Source organism: Daphnia magna, linkage group LG6, assembly GCF_020631705.1.
Source record: "Daphnia magna isolate NIES linkage group LG6, ASM2063170v1.1, whole genome shotgun sequence".
NCBI classification, from domain to species: domain Eukaryota; kingdom Metazoa; phylum Arthropoda; class Branchiopoda; order Diplostraca; family Daphniidae; genus Daphnia; species Daphnia magna.
This window is the reverse complement of record NC_059187.1, coordinates 9190915-9208720: the sequence shown is the minus strand read 5'-3', so window position 1 is coordinate 9208720 and position 17806 is coordinate 9190915. Positions and strand designations below refer to the sequence as shown.

Here is a 17806-nt window from a genome sequence, read left to right as displayed (position 1 = left end):
GAGACATCTACCAGCGACTATTAGAACGAAAACGTATCGAATGCGCCGTCTGCAATCGCCGGAACGGTGGCTACTGGAACACGAAAACACTCGAAAAAAAAAGTCAAAAACACCTAAACTAATTACATACAACAATGTCTGCTATCAAACCTAAAACTACAATTTTAAATCGATTGCCCGCGTGTTATCAGAAATTCTTCAGGGAATGGAAGTATGGCCATCAGGCCGCCGTCCATTACATACCTCAGGAAGGAAAATGGAAACGGAATCCTGAAACTGGGGAAGTGTGAGTACGAATGGCAGTTCTATTGCCAATCGCCTAACAATACTGTATTCTTGCTCACGCAAAGTTTATTTATTTAAAATAGGAAGATAATTCAAAATAAACCAATCCCACTTACCTATCCAAAAGAATTTGATGACGGTTTATGGGGAGGTGAAGCAATTGTTCGTGGTTTTGAGAAAAGACATCAACTGCGAAGAAGAGTACCTCATTTTTGGTTTCCCACACTTCAGAAATCAGTGCTGCACAGTGAAATACTTGATAAGCACATGGAAATTGTAGTTACTCCAAGGACACTTTGTCTTGTTGATCAACATTATGGTTTTGATAATTTCATCTTGCAAGTAAGTTTATATGCATACCTGTTCTACCTTATGCCACTAATTTTCTTTTGTTTAGACACCTCCACAAGACCTTAAATCAAATTTAGGAATAAAATTGAAAAGAACACTCTTACTTGCATTAGCTACGCAAAATTTTTTGCCCAATAATACAAGCCAAGCGAGAAGAGCTCTTGCAAAAATATCAGAAACACATATTACCTGTAGAGGAAGCAGAATGGTATGGACTTACATTATCTGAAGCACTTGAAAAGCTTGGGTAAACAAGAAGAAGTACCCATCCAAAAAATACCTTTGAAAATTAAATTTAGAGAAGAATTTATTGAACAACTGAAAGGAAAAACAAACAGAGGTTAACTCTACTGGTCCTAAGTCTTCATGGACTGATACTTTGAATCCCTTCAAATTTAACAAAACAGTGTAATTGCCAGAATTAGTATACACAGTCTGCATTATTGAAATACCTGAACAGCACAACATCTTTTTTTTCTACTTGTGGAAAAACAGCACTATCTAAAAACAGGTGAATTTGGTGATAATAAGTTGCAGTAGAGTAATTCTACATTACTCAATACTTCTCCAACTGATGAGTGCAATGCAGACATGTTATTGAATCCAAACCTAATCAGTTTAACTATTCAAGAATAAATTTCCACACGAAATTAAAAATTAAAATCAATCCAATTGCCATTTTAGCAAAAATTCCAACTGAAAAAAAAAAAAAAATGCACTGAACTGAATCGATAAACATCAGGACGGAAAACAACACGATTCTACAAACCCTACGCAAATTCAACTGCGACACATTTAGAAAGATAGAGTAGGCAATGGTCTGATAGAAATGTCCATGCTTACCTAAGAAACGGCACAGTCTATCTCTCCTTCTAAAGGGAAACAGTCCAGAATGGTTGCTAAAGCTCGGATCAAGTACGTCATTGTTCCGTAACAACCACTAGGAGCGCTATCGTAAAAATGTTGGCAAACGTAAGCAGCTCCTCCACACAAGAGTGTCCCGGTGGCAGTTAACTCTCGCTGTTCTTTCGGTTTGGCGCACAGCAAAGAGTTGCATCTCCTTGAATTTGCATTTGATCATCCAGAAATATCTTGTTGGCTGCATGGACCAGTCTTTCCACGCATAGGGTCTGACCCAGTGAAGGTACTGAATTGTATTCGGCGAGTAGAGAATATACCATCATTGCTTCAACCATCAACTGTCGATATTCAGGTTGAGGAATCGCGTTCAAGACGGTTTCCACTTGCAATGCAAATTTCAATTCTCCAGATGTCATTTCTTGGGTCAGGGTTTGGGATAGAAGTTTGCCTTCAATTATCATTCCTGGACATCTTTCCAACAACATCCAAATGCGTGAGTAAAATCCACGAGGTACGCGATTTAGCGCACCGTCTAAACGTCGGCGACGAATCCATTGTCCCTGGCGATCGGGTTCCGTGTTTTCTGGTTCATTTTCTACAGAAGACGCGGTCGATCCACGTCCTAAAAGGGTTCCAATTTGACTTTTTCTGCTCACCTGTAATACGTACGAGAAAGCATATGGTCAGGCACGATGATGGGTTAAAGAGTGTACAAATGTTTCATACCCTACTAAACTTGTTGCTGAGAACGGAGAAATTTCCACTAATCCCACTGGTTACCATGTTAAACTCTTTACCACTTAATATGTGATACAGTAAATTCTTCATCTCAAAGGGAGATAAATTGAGTAGGTGCTCTGTTGCTTCATCGCTATCGCATTTAACGCTCCGTGACAACTCTGAGGCCATCACACGAATGATGAGTCCAACTCGAAGGCGCAACATTTCTAGAAAGAGCGCGGGCTCTGTTCGCACAAACATGGCCAAATAAAGGACCAACTCTTGGGTCAGCATGGCACAGCTATCGTCATCACCGTATGCCTTAATAGTTGGTGCCCCAAAGCAGAACAATAAGTATATGATAATATCTTCCGCAAAACTTTAGAAATACCTGATGGATTAAGTGCCTAAGTTCGGAATTCGGCAATGGTGCGGTAATGGTTCGCTCATTATAGGGCGGCATCCCCACAGTGACTTGTTTTTGATGAACTAGCAAATCAGTCACCGCTTTTGCAAGGTCTTCGACTCTCTTGCCAAGCATACCCGCCGTGTGTCGAACTAGACCCCATTTTTTCTGGCGGCAGGCTTTTTCATAAAGATCTTTAAGAAGATCTTTTACTCTTATAGGAGTACCATCATCCATTTTTCCAGTCATGTAATCGATGCCTTTTTCGATCACAAGGAAATGAAGAATGTCTCCTTGTTCATCAAGACTCTCTGAATCTTTCAACATATGCAACAACTCATCAACCTGCCGACATTTAAAATTATTAAATCTGCTAGCCTGATACAAAGACATAAAACCGAAAAAAAAAGGTACCTCCGTATTTTCGTACTGCGCGTCAGAGCACGTACGATGACGGGTGAACATAACCCATGGTTCCTCTTCTTTAGGAGAAGGTGATCGTGGTTCCACCGACACAATACTAGCTCCTTCTGTATCAGGTGACATTGACTGGGAAGGCGAGACTGCTCTAGAAGATACTATGCTTGAGAGCTCTTTATGCAAGAAACGTGTTTCTGGATATTCTTATCTAATGGATTTAGTTTCAGAATATACCTTTATTAAACGGGACTTCAAGATTTTCGACTTGGATGCATCGCGTCCGTCGAATAGATCCTCTGTACGATAACTTCCTTTTGGGATTCTGGCTAAATGTCGTGTTCTTTTTTCGCAACCGTTGGGTTGAGTGGTGAATGAACCCTGTACGCGGCACGAATGTCTTATGCAGGTGATCCTCCAAGTACTGCCTCACTTTCGAATTCAAACCTTCACGCAGAATTTTATTATGGGTAAATCGCCGAGAACTTTAAATTCTAGTATAGGATAGCTTACGATCAGGCATTCCTTCTTCTTGATTTCCCAAGAAGCTCAAATTGGTGATGCACGACGTGTTCAGAAAATCGCATAAATTTCCGAGCGCAACTCTGCAGAGGAAAACAAAAATAATAATAATAAATTTAGAATAATTTTTTTGCTGACGCATTTGACGGTTTGCTATTATTATTCACCGTGTGCCATTTATATAACCACTTTTCAGTTTCTTCAATGTGGTTACCATTGCAACAGGTATTTTCCCTTGATCTACAAATATGAAATTCCTTCTATGAAATAACGTCGAATGGCATTACAGTTATTGATGGAAACTAACCAAGTTGAACTTGACGAATAACGATGACAACAACAGGTCGCCCCAGCATATTTTGCCAAGAAGATTTTAAAAAATAGAGCTCATTTTTAAATGTATCGATCATCAATTCATAGTCAACGGCGACATAAAAATGATCTTGATCGGTAAGCTATAAGAACAGCAAATTTTTTTTAAATTAAATACTTTCTGTACAATCGAAAGGTATACCTGAGGTGTGAATGCAAAAATCCGATCCTGTAGGGCATAGAGTTTACTTGTACTGAGAATTCCAACGTCTCGAGATCGGCGCCCGGACAAGTTAAGTTTTTTATTTTGGCCTACCAAACGACAAGGGGTAAGTAATATGGTTTAGGATCGTTCCTTCTTAGTTTATACCTAGATAGGTGTACAGGTGAGAAAGTACGCGTGCCGGTTGAACTTCAATTGGTGCACATTCTTGCACGGTTTGTACTTGAAGGTCATAGCGACTAAGTTTTTCCTGGATGGATGCGTCTTCTGCAAGGATAACAACTTGAACTACTACATCCGGTTTTTTCTGTGAACCTAATCGACGGTTCAATGGATCGAGTTCACCAGGAGCTATGAAATTCTGTGGCAACATTTTTTCCCAGTTAGATTTCAACATTTCTGCAAAAAAACAAAAGAAATACAAAATCACCTCTTTAAGCAGTTGGGCAACTATGTACAGGGATTGAGCCCACATAAAGGGAACTCTGCCAACTGCTATTCTATCTTGGCTTCCCGGATTTTTATATTCTTCACTGACTGATTCTGCTGAAACGGCATACAATTCGGGAACAAATTTCAATCCATCGTCCGTTTTGATTACAATCTAGTTGAGCCCAAAAAGGAGTTGGAAAAAGAAAACCGAAAGTAACAATAAGTTAATTGTTCCAAACCTCTTCTAGGGCTTCCGAGTACTCTTCGACAGCCTCTTTATCTCCTTGAAAAAGAAAGTCGAGCATCGCAAGGCAGAAAAACAACGGCCATTCACATTCAATGTTTTCGAAAACTCGCAGCTCAAAGGGCTCATAATACAATCGACTCGGGTCCTTAAAAGTAACACGTAATTAATGTAATGGAATAAAGAGCTGCAGCACTTCTCCAATACCTCTTTGGGAGTCTTATACCCATCACGCAAAAACCTCTTGAAACCATAGCGGCCCTGGAGTTTTTCTTGGATAGTTGTCCGTGTGAGTTTAATCAACTCAGGATCATCGACGGCAAAAGCAGGAAATCCTATTACGGACAATAAAGCGGCATCCACTTCTTTTGAATTTGATTCACGAGGCAGCATTGACTACGACCGAAATAATGAGATTTAGTACTTCTGTTACTATTACGAAAGACGAACCAAATTTGTTTACTAAATGTAAGAATTTACCAACAGAACTGCTTGACATTTTTGCGCTTCATCGGCCAAGACATGGATGACAGAGGTGGGGCCACCTCGTGCTCCAAATAGATCCAGTTCATTAACTGCTTCTAGTGCAGCTTTAGCCATACCTAAATCAAAGAACAAACCCGCGTCGGTCAATAGGTAAATAAGCCGTGTGTAAATTGTGGGATATTTCTTACCGATGGAGCTGGCATTAAGTTCCGGAAGTCCATGGTTCGTCTTGTCACCCCTTTCCCACACTCCATAATCCTACCCAATGAACTAATGTAAATAAAATGCGGGATAATAGGCAAATCGTAGTAGAATATTAGCCTACCGGAACACAATACGAAGATTCGATGTAAAACACTAGATTCTGAACAAAGGAAACTTCATCCAAGTTAAATACAATTTGAAGACCTACAAGAACAGACATGTTACATGCAACATGATTTCATTCAAATACAAAATACTTATTGTGAATAGACTCACCTGAGGCAGTCATCTTGGGATAGGATCAGCAAGTACAATGAGATTGCATCAATTTGCAGATGCCCCCAACCTGAATCCTGAGTTTGTTAAACAAAAATGAAGATAAATATCAATCTGAATAACTGACGAGCAAACTTACAGTTACAACTGTTGCCCCTGTGGATGAGCTGTATTTGGCATGTAAGGAATCAAGAGGATTTTGTGAGATTTTAAATTTTTCTAGTTTGTCTTTTTGTTGCATCATGGACACCAAAAGCCCTCTCATGAGTTTTACACATCGTTGCTCAAGCTCATAGGTTTTCGCTTTGTCTTCATCCATATCTGTATACTTTTTGTAGGCCATGGAGAGTGCCCATACAGCAAGAATACTATATACATTATCTCTGATCCATGCATGCTCATTTGTTGGTGAAGCTGGGAGCAATCCTGTTACTGGATTCTACAAGAATAGAGGTTATGATGTGACACAGCTTTTGACAGCAGTCCAATTGTAGCTATCTTACTTGAAATTTTAATATTGTTTTATAGACAAGCCGTTGATAATATTCCAATCGAACTCCTGAACCACTCCGCGCCCTCATTTTACTTTTGCTGGGGTAGGGAAACTCCATTTTTTGTCTAAATTAAACTATAAAACAAATCACAACTTCATTTCACACCTGCTAGCTGCTACCAACTGATTCCATGAACTGTCCAGCTCCAGCCGTGGCTCTTAATGGAGAATCCTCTGGGGCTATGGCGTAGCAGACTACGTAACATCGCCTTCTTCTTATTATCTACAAGGGAGCCCATGGAATGGGAGACTAATAATAGGCATTCAACCTACTTCTTGACCTTCACACGATCAATTTTGCTCCAATTCCAGCACTTAGCGAATTAAAGACGGCAAATATAGCAACCGGGATCTTTTTTTTGTTATTCTCTTCAAGACGGAAAGCTCTTAGGTAGTTGGTTTCAGAAATTTGAGCACCACGTTGGTTGCTGAAACCTTGGGGAAAATGCCCAAGGGCAACGCTCTCTCCTACAAATGACGTAAAGAACAAAACCAAAACAAAACAAGACAACAAACCTTAAAGACTGTGCCAACGCGGATAATGGCTTATTTGACCTGTCAGTCGTTGAGTGGTCTACCTTTATTTATCAGGCGAAAAGGCGATATTCCCCCCGTAACATTTTTTATTACGAATTTATCGGTTATGTTATATGTGACGTCAATCATCAATTGTTGCCTTGGCTTTGCAGTTACCCTTTCCGCTGGTGGCCAGCTTAAACGGAGTGTACACCTACACAAAAACCCAAGGAGCCGAACTTGAAAATACTTGCTCAGAAAACACATTTGTTGTTTGGAAGGAATATCATGATACTTTTATGCTTTGCATAGTTGCCACAGACACATCCCTAACAACAGTTCATTTGAAGCATATCCTCGACCTTGTTTCACACACAATGGTATTTTACCTAGGTTTAGAAGAATTAGTCAATGTAAAAAACATTGAAAGGCTGAAAAAAGATTTGAAGGTATAACTATAATTTTTTACTGTCTTCTTAGCAAAGTTCTTCAAGACTCTTGTCTGGGTTTAGGTGTGTTACCCTTTAATTGACACCATTCTTGATGGATTGAACCCTAAAGAAGACTTGGAGGAATTTTGTGACTTGACGGACTACACAGATGTGCTTAGCTGCTCTGAGCGATCAACATTTGAGGTAAAGCACTAAGCTTTGAATGCCCCAACTATAGTACCAAGAAATGCTCTCCCCATTATAGGGCATCCTGAATTGCTTTGCTGAGAGCGTTGGCACTGTGTTTGGGTGTTTGAGAGTACGTAGTAAAGTTGCAGCAGCAACACCAAACTGGTGGACTCTTGACAGTGTGGAGTTATTACAAATCCAATTACTCCTGTCAAATGAGAGGTACGACACAGGAATCGACATTCCAATTTACCTCCCTGTAAGGAGCCCCAAAATACCTTTTCGGCTGGTTCAGTGGAAATTAACTCAAAATTCTGACGTCTGCCTGCTATGTGGGCCTACCCCCTCCCTTGCCGACTTAGAAAAAGAAGTAAAACGGTTTTGGCGGACCGCGTTTGCCCTTCTGAAATCTGCAGAGTCATGTTACCCAGCCAATATCCCTCTTGATATTACATTGGATAAAAATGTTCTTTCGTAAGCAATTTTGATAATTTTAAAGCATTTAAAATGGATTTTGTGTCGACAGTGCGCCTTGAATATTCCTTCTAGATATTTGGTGATGAATACGGAAAAACGGCGGTCCCTTAGCTCACTTTCTCCTCACACAACGAGTGGTGATGTCCATTCACATTTGACTTCTGTCCGGAAAAGAGACATACTTAGAACGTTTTACAAAACTATTGTCGGGACAATGATCGATTTACCAGGTCCAACTCCAACAGGTTAGCATTTCGGAAGATTACATTCTTCCTACCAACACTTACTGAACTAATTGTAGGTTCAGAAGATTCTTCACAAGTTTCCAAGGAGGTCTTTATGAATTTTGAATATTATTCTCTACATGCCTTAATATCAGATGTATATTTGATACTTGTTCTTTATCCGTCCGGATTGCATAACCATTACCTAAGGTAACTGATGAAATGTTATCAAAGTTTTCAACATTTTTCAAAGTTTTAACTCACCTATAATTTCAACATTTCCAGGTCCATCACTCGAACAACTCTGAAAATACTCACGCACGAAAAGAATTGCAAGTGGTGATGTTTGAAGAAACATTTTAATGTAATTCATAGTGCGCAATCAAAACAATATAATCGATCGGTACAATCATAGGGTAGAACAAAGTGTGCACTTTTATTCCGCAATGGGGGTACAGCATTCAATTCAATTAAGTTTCAAATAAATTGGAATTTCTTGTTTACGAAGAGAGGTCTAAGAGAAAAGAAAACCTGCTTCATTTTCTATTTCATGCATCAGCTTAATTATTTCCAAGCCAAATTGTCACGAAGCAAGAAGTGAACGAAACAGATAGATAACGAAAACAATGGGCCACTCTTGATCACAACCACAGAAACCATCGAAATGAATAGCAAACAAAAAATTCAAAAACAATTTTTAAAAAGAGAAAAAAAAAAAACACGCAAGTTATCGATTGTTTCCAAATCCCAACTATTAATTTTTTCCGCCTTAATATACCAAGCTTCAGGTTCCTGAAAGCAACAGCATTGGCACCTGCACTTTACTCGTTTTATACATTACACGTATCCGCTCGTCTGATCAAAAAAAAGAGGAAATGAACTGCATTTTTATATCTACGAACTCGAATGTGAAAGAAGATCTGCGATATTTTTTTTTTCTTGTCAAAATATGAGAAATTAGATGAGCCGTTGAAAAGGAAAACGATAGGGCGATCAAAAAAAAAAAAGGTCAAGTATAAAGTTGTTTTTTCCTAAACGAGAAAACAAGTCTTCTACACACCGGTTAGTATCACACACATGGACGGAAGATACCATTGGTTTGGATGCAGACGCATTTGTTTTCTTCGCCGTATGTGCGAGAGAGACTTCATCATGATTCGGGACACCTCCCTGCATCGATCGGGCTCTTTGGAACGACAGACAGGAAAAGACTGTTATTAAAAGGTCTGTATCATTAAAGGGCGAGCTTAGCTCCGTTTCAAACCCAAAATGCAAGCAGCTTATCCTGTCAAAGTCGGATGCAGACGAAAGCAAAAATCAAAGTCCGGATTTGAAAAATAAATAAAAATCTTTAAACGTCAGTGCTCTGCGAAGCGATACGAACGCGTTTGATGCTTCCAGCCCGATTTTCACCAAATCCTGGGTTCTGGAAGCCCAGGATGCTACCAGTTTCACTGCCTTCTGGCACTGGCGATGCTGGCACCTCATTACGTGGCCGCGGCTTCTTGAGCGAAGATTTCCGAGGCGACAAAGCCATCGGATTGGAAGAGATGGAACTGCTCGAGATGACTGAGCTCGTTGTTCCATAACTGGAACTCTCAATCGAACCGAACGAACCATTCAAAATGCTCGACGTGCTGCCTTGATCAACGCTGTCAGGTGATCGTCCATCAGCCCCGCCCATCGAGTACGGATGAGCGCTGGAAGCCGTCAAGGCAATCGTCGGCTTCGATCTTGAACTGTTGTGCCCACTTGACCGACTTCGTTGGCTTCCACGACCAGCTGCTGCACGGATCATCGCACCATTGGCCAGCCGTCCAGTAGCTAATCGACAAACAAACAAACATTGCAATAACACAAACAATTCAAAATTGAATGTTTAAAAAACATACTGGGCCTCTTAGGTGACGCTCTGCTGGAAGAAGGGCTTTTTCCAGAGGTGGACGAGCTTTTAGTATGCGCATTGTGCACTCTGGAACCGTTGGAGCTGGCCTGTTTGCCATTAGGTGCCGATCGTACAGAGCTGGCCGAAACGATGGTATTGATACTGCTATTACTCGTCGACGAACCGTTGCTGCTTCCGGGACGTCCACCACCCATTCCGCTTCCTGGTCGTCCGCCACCCATTCCGCTGGGTCGGCCGGAGTCGTCCTTGAAACTGGGATTGGAGTACGTGAGAGCGCCGGAACCAGACGGATCGCGACTGTAAAACGTGGGATCGCCACCTAATCGTCGACTTAGCATCAATTCGTAGGTGGCCGTTAGCGTCAAGAGGACCTCGGACGCGATGACCAGCATCTGCAGGTAGAAGGTCCATCCTCGACTCAAACCGTAGGGTAGCCTCTCGTCTGTCCTGATGCTGGCCAGTGCTATGGCTACAGTTGACAGTAGAGCTAAAAAAAAAATTAAATTAAAAGGACAATGTTCAAGTTCACTTTTGCTGGTGGATGTAAAAAAGAAAGATCAATATCGCATCATAAATCAACTTTGAAAAGCTTTCCAGTTTTACCTGCTAGTGCAGAGAGAACGAGGCGGGCCACGACGGCCGGTCGATAAGGCAGACAAACTCGCTCTTGGGTTTTGAGCATCAACAGGAGACAGACGCCCAGCAGAGCAGCCAAACCGATCGCGATGACACTGACAACAGCAACGACTCCGGCAATAAATGTCCATGCTACACACATAGGTAATTAACAAGAGGAGCAAAAGATAAGTGAACCATTTGACTTGTGAAGAATTTTCAGCAGATGACATACTTGACAGGTTAAAAGCAGTGACATTCAAGCCGCAGAAGGAACGCCCCTGAGGCAAATCTTTGCAGATGGTCCACAATCCAAAATAGCCAGAAACCAGATCTGAGAAGAAAATTAAAAATAAACGACCATTGTTTTTGTTTTTTTTGTAGCATAAAATGATCTTCGTACCATTCGACATGCAAATTGGCAAGGCAACAAAAAGCTTCAGAAAAAAATGTGTGCGACACGCAAGCAAAATGCATTTAAAATCTTTTTTGTTTTAATGTACATGACGTCATCGTACGAAAAAGCATCTCAAAACGATGAAACTTAATATTTGTATACAGTAATAAGATTACCCAAGTGAAATGAGTATCCATCCGTTTTCATTTGTTTTTTTTTTTAGTGTCGTGTTGCGCAGCAAAAAGGAAAGAAATCACAATCAAAAGAAGCTTGTTAAATTTTTTGATATTTCGGACCTTTTGGTCTGAAATTGATTGCTAGCCCGTGGCTATACAAATGAGCAAATTTGCAAAGCCAAGAATGCCAATTCAATCTTTACAAGCTCTTTGCGTTCCATTTTAATACCTTTATGGGGAGGGGGGGATCTGGTTTATTCTTATTAAAATAATCGCCGTGTGGACCGCACCCAGTTATCAAGGTGAACACAATGTTGGCTTCTAGAACAAACCATACACACACCGAACGCATCGTTTACACAATGAAAACAAGGAAACATTGTGTTAATTTAGCTGTGAAAGGACAGAGGCCCAATCGATAAAGCTTTACAGAGACGTTCGCTTTGTTCACAAATCTTTAACCTAATCCCCTTTTCTTTGGCAATTGTGCGTTTGAGAACAATCAATGGGAATCTCAGATGTAGAGTTATTGTCTATTCAATAGTGGAAGGCGTATTTAAACACCTGCTCTTTCCTAATTCCCAACACTTTTCAAGTGCGCATGCGTCTTTGCATCCTTCCCATCGTAAGAAACAAACTGCCTCAGTTAAGTAGTAAAAATAACATCAAAAGCAAGGGAGGTTGTGTGTCCATTGTTCGCTCTTATTAAACCCAAAATATTGCCAGGATACATAACGACATGCGATGCCTGAAACGGCGCACGTGTTTTTGTATAATCAGGTCGCTGAACTGAACTTTTCCGAGGCATTGCGCGACTCCCCTTTTGAAATAAAGACGCGTGAATGAATCAAATGAGTGAAGGATGGTAAATTCTCTAGTGTCACGAAGGAGGAGCCTCAAAAATCCCCTACAAAAGAATCAAGAAATTCTGTCGCTGGTTAAATTGGGGGAATATTCCAATCACGAGCGGGAGCTTGGCATAAACAAATTGCTGACAGCCAACGTCGCCATAGAAATAAGGAAGAAAAACAACTTTAAAAAATCAAACTTGTTTCAATCACAAAAAAATAAAATAAGAAACGCTCAGGTGATCAATTTAGAACGCTGTTACCAAAATATGGAGAAATTTATTTAAAAAAACACGCGTTTAGAATTCTGGACACGAACATTCAACAGCATTTCCGGGGGTTCGATCACAGCAAACATTAATGTCCCCGAAAAATAAAAACACTGGACTCTTTTTTTCTTTCCCCTTCTTTTAATTTTTAAATCATTATTACGTCTATTGCATCCAACGTTTTTCTAACTCGTTCGTTTTTTTTTTTTAACGGGAGGGACCTGCTTAGTTCAACGGAGCATCACGAAAATGGGCGACAAACGAGATTGATCCGGTTCTGCGTTCAAACCCTTGCCCTTATAACTGCAACCCAAAAGCAGAAAACAAAAGCGAACGCAACGAAGAGAAATGACCCGTGATTTTCCCTTTTTTTTCTCAGCACGAAAACAGTTTTTTCCGGAGTCTCGTGATTGCGCATCTTGGGGGGAAAAAAAACAACAACATCGTGAGCCATAATATCAGTTGGAATGATTTAAAAAAAGGAAAAGAACCACAGCCAACGCCTGCGGACGTGAAACCATCCCACCGGCGGGAAGGATCAAAATCATCAATCAGTGAAAAAAAAAGAGAGAGAAAATTGAAAATTCTTGTTAATAAATTATAGAGAACAAAACAAAAGAAGGAAAAAGAAAAAAGCCTAAGGGCTATTATTAATAAAGGGACTTTCTCCTCCCGATTTCGGTCACGACGTTTTTCACGTAACGCTTGCGTGAGCGATTTCCAACGTGCCTTTTCGGCGAACTACTGCGGATGTGACGCCAGTCTGCCAATACATTTGACCATATCTTTTTCCCGACTGTGATGAAAACGTCTAATAGATCCCCCCCCAACCACTCAGCGCCCCACTTGTTTCGTCCCGCAGCAATATTTCCGTCTGTACGGTAGCCCAACTGGAAAAAATTGCTCACGATCGTCCCTCGAACATTTCCGAACGCAGAAAGTTTGTGGCCGAAGAAAAAATTGAATGTCTAGATGACAATAGTTTTTTGTTTGTTTTTCAAAAGAAAATAAAGAACAGCCGTTTCCGCTTGTCATCAGAAATACAAACAGTAGGGAGACGGTCATAAATGTTGCCCATTTATTATACCTGATTTGTGTAACCTATCCTACCTGATGCTATAGCTAACGTGCAATTCCACCCTCATATTTTTTAATTTTATTCCCCGCTCCACCCCCCTATCTGTGATGTATTGTTATCCATCATCAACCTTAGAATATCATTGTGTTGCAGTTAGATTCCTCCCCCTCCGGATGCCCTCTCACGGATCGTTTCCTCCGTAGCGTTGCGACTTGTGCGCTGATGTGAATGAACAGTTGACACCGTTATGATCAAGAAAGAAATACTATACATTTTAAATGATGAGTGAAACGAAGGGAAAATGCAGCTGTTGTGGCAATGAAATCGTTTGAAAAAGATGGCGCTTGATTGCGCATCCCGTTAACTCTTTGGGTCGTGTTGCTAGGCCCATCTGGAAGGAGCTTAAGTCACGGAGATGGGGAGGGGGCACCATAAAAAAATTCTTAAAAAAACAAGACGAAAAGAGAAACTATAAAGTAACCAGTTTGCCAAGACGTGACATTGTCGTTACGGTCAACGTGTTTTGTTTTTTAACTTCACGATCAAAATTCCTCTACAAAAATGAATCAATAGTTTAAGTTAACTGAAATCTTTGGATTTTAATTGTTTGTTTGTTTTTTTTTATCACATTTCCTTTGAGTTGTTTTTGTTGATTGCAACGCTCCGATTGGAAAGACATGAAAGAAACGCTTTGAAAAAAAAAGGGGTATGGTAGAAAGACGAAGAAAGGGAAAGGAATCTTTGAATTAACATGCCCTGTGGTCAGGCTCCAAGGCACACAAGGTAGATGCTGCTCTTAAAAAGTTAAAAAAAAAGAAGGGGAAGGGCTATATATTTTTTTGTTCTGCTGAAAAGATATCAAAGAGCCTCAACAGTAAGGTAGACATATCTGACCCCATTTCAGTTCTTCCTTCCAACTTTCCTTTCGCTTTGGGTGAGGAACGCAGATCCCCCAACAAAATACCGAACCCGTGGGATTTTTCGTCCCATTTTTTTTTTCTGTCCTTTTCCCCTCACAATTTTGTCTGTTTCTTCACAGAAAAAAAAAAAATAAAACGACAGCACAAGGAAAACAAACTGTGTGCACACAGTGGTGGGGGAGACGGATACAATCGTGAACAAAAAAACAAAAGAAAATGGAGCGGAAGGAACAAGAGATTACAGGTGAAATAAGTAATTAAACTTACCGCCACTATTTGGAGGGCCTTCGCTGGAAAATCGTCCCCAGTATGGAGAAATGACGGTGATGATGGCCAGGACTAAGCCGACAGCCGACAATCCCTCAGCCAAGGCGGACACTCTCAAATTGCGCTTCTCCATTTGCTCATCTTGCAATGATCAACATCCGACACCAAACTAAAACGTACACGCAGACACTATTGTTTTATTTTTGAAATTAATCCAACTATTCCGCAAACTGTTTCTTGATTCAGCGATGGGGTCACTAAAAGTCAGTCAACTTTTTCGTGGGGAAACGTAACGGACTTTTTGGTTCACGTAGGTAATCCGGTGCAATAATAATTGGCGGTAGTGTCGGTATCCAGCGTCAACCTGCAATATCCGGTGTACATCGTGTGCGAGGATGCACACACTGTCTGCAATTGGAACTATTCTTTCTTGTCGATAAACAACAGAGAAAAAACGAAAACAACTCGTAGAATTGTAGTCTGGCGTCTATTCGTTTCCTTTACGCCATTTCTTGATTCTTTGGCTTGTTTTGCGGCTTTGTTTTACTTCCTGTCCCTTCGCTTTTTGTTTCTCTATGTGTGTGGGGGAGTGGATCTTCTTCTTTTGGTTCGTTCCAGTCTGATCCACAACAAGAATTTCACGTTCGCCAATCGTTTTTCTTTTCTTTTTTTTTTTTTAACTCGAAGGTTAAGCTTCTTTGCATACACACAGACACAAGACGATGGCTATTGATGGCGTCCAAGATGGCTAATAAATGCGTTCCAGACGGAAAACAATTAAATTTGGCTAAACGAGTCAAAAGACTCTTTCACTAGTCAACGTCGCATCAACACAAAACTGACACAAAATAACTTGCGTGTTCCAAATGTTTGTCCAGCGATGTCTCACGTACGATGTTTGCCAGAATGACGAAACTTGGCACACACAGCCCGTCGCTGCCCGTCACTACTTCACACACACACAAAAAAAACTGATAATTTCCTCTTGTGATGGTTTTGGTCGAGTGTTGCACTTTCCAAGCCCGTGGCGACCGTTTGCCCGGCCCAGCGTCGACTGTATGTTGTCTATTCACTCGACGTACTGCGTTGTACGATGGCAACGTGGCTTTTTTCTCTCTCTCTCTCTTTTTCCCTTTTTATTTCCCCCACCAGGTACGGATGAAAAGGTGAGTAGGAAAGAGAGAGAATTTCACACACACACACACACACACAAAGTGTGTAAGAGAAACAAGGAGGGGAGAGAAAGGTTGGAGAGGGAGTCTATGCTCGATTCCCTGATGCGTGTGTGTACAGGTATTCAAGAAACGGGCAAGTTACCTGCTATACACACACCCTGGGGCGTTGTATTACTCCGCCAGCGTCTCCTCTTCCAAGACCTGCCTCCCCTTCTGTTCAATAGACAATTCAAAACGGTGCTGGGACGCCCATGAACAGCAGACACTATGCAGATAGACTCTGGAACGCCCCGAAAGAACACGGTTGACCTGCTGGGGCCGAACAGGTTATTGGCCTCGAAAATCCAATCAATTGCCTTTTTTTTATTCCTAAAGGTTTGGGGGGGAAGAGTTTAACGGCTGTTGAGAAAAGAAAAGGGCGAAATTGTTCGGTAGGATAGCCGACAAGTTAAGCCGATAATCTGCTACGATCCGGATTGATTGGTGTCTGGCATGTCCATCGGTATTTTCAGGTTGCGCACTTGTATAAACCGATTGATGGAATGAGGAAGAGGGAGGCTGGTCTGTTGTAAGGAAAAGGGCGTTGGTTGTGAGGGAAACTGAAAAAAAAAAAATAGAATGAAAAACCCACATATATTGGAAGGGGTTTGCTCGTTTGGCTTTTGTGTCTCTATATAGTGGTTGCCAATAGCAACAGCGTTGAACTGATCAAACAAACCGGACCGGCCCTTTTTTTTTCTTTTCTTTTGTGCAGACAAATGACCGTTGTCTGTTTTTTCTTAGCCGTTCATTGATAATCGTTTCCGTATGTTGATGTTTAACGTGAAACATCGTTAACGTTGTGATAATTAACGGTTTCGGCAAAGCATCGCGTGCTTTTCAATTTGAGAGGGGGAGAGCAGGATATTGCGCTGCTAAGAAGTCTTGGACGTGAACGATAATTACGCAGATTGGCGATCAAAAAAGCCGGAAACGTGAATTTCTTACTCACTCCGGAATTGGGTAGATATTACGTTTGTTTTAATTTTTAATCTACGTACCTTTCAAATAATCAGGAGAGGACTCATAAATGATTCCGCTAGATGCCGTTCTTTCGTTTTCCATTTTCACGGGGAATTCCGGTTCCTTCCGCACGGTGTTGAACGAAAGACAAACGTTACTTTCTTTTCCCGTTAGATGGCAGCGCCGACTGGGAGTACCGAAAAACGGATGCACCGAAATTGCTGAACCGAAATCATTTCCCAGAAATGAAACAAAATTCTGCATCTAAAATTTGAACAAAATATGGCATTAGTAAACTGTTTCATCTTTACACAATCAACATAAAGAGGAGAGCAAAAAAATTTTAAAATTTCCGTTCCAGAATGGAAAATCGATCTGTCTCCCCCAGCCACCGTTTTCGATTTGAAAATGATGTTCATTACTCCTCGTTGCAATACTAAATAAAGTACCTGAACACGTTCCATTCCTCGATTTTCCCATCGTCGGCTCATCTCAAACAGTCCCGAAAAAATGTCATGCTCCGACTGCTGTTTCTAGGTGACAGATGCCTATTTGAGCACCGCTTGATTGCACCCTCCAAAATCCACGTGGCCTACATACAAATGGCTGCAGTTATAGGTGTATACGTTGGTCGCGATTGCAAACTAATGCCATCCCAATACGAACGATCAAAGGCGTTGCTAAGGACTTAAATTCGACTGGCATCGTAGCATAAACGTATAAATCACGACACAATTCGATAAACTTTGATACTCTTACGAGAAAACATTTACCTTTTGCAATTCGATTGAATGACCCCACCTGTCATTTCAGACAGCAGCTTTTTCAGTTTGATGGATCCAATCTGTCCTTTTTCTCTCACTTTGAAGTGTACAGTAAAGTGTGGTCTTAGTTTTCGCTTAAAAGCCTCTTTAAATTTGTCGGGCGATGTTAAAAAATAAAAATCATGAACTGCAAAGTTGAACGAACGAGTAATGCTCTTTTCCACACCAATGAAGGATTGGCTGGAGAAAAAGGTGTTAAA

At 40.9% G+C, this 17806-nt stretch overlaps 4 protein-coding genes and 1 long non-coding RNA gene across 8 annotated transcripts; 3 read left to right on the top strand and 2 right to left on the bottom strand.

The window, feature by feature from the left end:
- The first annotated feature begins 24 nt into the window (after positions 1 to 24).
- Positions 25 to 1085, top strand: LOC116925289 (39S ribosomal protein L28, mitochondrial). Its single transcript, XM_032931973.2, is given in 6 exon segments — positions 25 to 286; positions 369 to 627; positions 683 to 778; positions 780 to 883; positions 885 to 959; positions 961 to 1085. Coding segments are annotated over 6 exon segments (774 nt in total). The 5' UTR covers positions 25 to 134; the 3' UTR covers positions 1049 to 1085.
- LOC116925265 (probable phosphorylase b kinase regulatory subunit alpha) lies at positions 1025 to 6497 on the bottom strand. The gene is given in 21 exon segments (XM_032931937.2): positions 1025 to 1673; positions 1676 to 2153; positions 2224 to 2538; positions 2609 to 2968; positions 3038 to 3216; positions 3278 to 3487; positions 3554 to 3645; positions 3730 to 3802; positions 3870 to 4017; positions 4077 to 4186; positions 4245 to 4458; positions 4528 to 4701; positions 4769 to 4921; positions 4981 to 5169; positions 5254 to 5375; positions 5448 to 5517; positions 5585 to 5667; positions 5740 to 5752; positions 5754 to 5816; positions 5879 to 6178; positions 6243 to 6497. Coding segments are annotated over 21 exon segments (3648 nt in total). The 5' UTR covers positions 6351 to 6497; the 3' UTR covers positions 1025 to 1479.
- LOC116925306 lies at positions 2510 to 2872 on the top strand. Its single transcript, XR_004395413.1, has 4 exons — positions 2510 to 2571; positions 2630 to 2651; positions 2719 to 2765; positions 2845 to 2872. It is a non-coding gene; the product is annotated as an uncharacterized LOC116925306 (long non-coding RNA).
- Positions 6498 to 6698: 201 nt separating the features above from the next.
- LOC116925279 (protein fuzzy homolog) lies at positions 6699 to 8541 on the top strand. 2 transcript variants are annotated; one of them, XM_045174852.1, is made up of 7 exons: positions 6699 to 6905; positions 6982 to 7257; positions 7321 to 7443; positions 7505 to 7902; positions 7978 to 8150; positions 8216 to 8339; positions 8415 to 8541. In XM_045174852.1, exons 1-7 carry the CDS (start codon positions 6834 to 6836, stop codon positions 8470 to 8472), a joined length of 1224 nt encoding a protein of 407 aa, XP_045030787.1. In that variant the 5' UTR covers positions 6699 to 6833; the 3' UTR covers positions 8473 to 8541. The 2 variants fall into 2 exon arrangements, with proteins under 2 accessions (XP_045030787.1, XP_032787853.2); XM_032931962.2 differs by having other exon boundaries at positions 8207 to 8339.
- Positions 8470 to 16067, bottom strand: LOC116925277 (protein SPT2 homolog). 3 transcript variants are annotated; one of them, XM_045174850.1, is made up of 6 exons: positions 14606 to 14742; positions 13690 to 13860; positions 10886 to 10984; positions 10639 to 10803; positions 10022 to 10522; positions 8470 to 9953 (listed from the first exon to the last, which is right to left on the bottom strand). In XM_045174850.1, the coding sequence occupies exons 2-6, from the start codon at positions 13772 to 13774 to the stop codon at positions 9481 to 9483; spliced, it is 1323 nt and encodes a 440-aa protein (XP_045030785.1). In that variant the 5' UTR covers positions 13775 to 13860; positions 14606 to 14742; the 3' UTR covers positions 8470 to 9480. The 3 variants fall into 3 exon arrangements, with proteins under 3 accessions (XP_045030785.1, XP_045030784.1, XP_045030786.1); XM_045174849.1 differs by lacking the exon at positions 13690 to 13860 and having other exon boundaries at positions 14606 to 16067; XM_045174851.1 differs by lacking the exons at positions 10886 to 10984; positions 13690 to 13860 and having other exon boundaries at positions 14606 to 16067.
- Positions 16068 to 17806: the final 1739 nt, after the last annotated feature.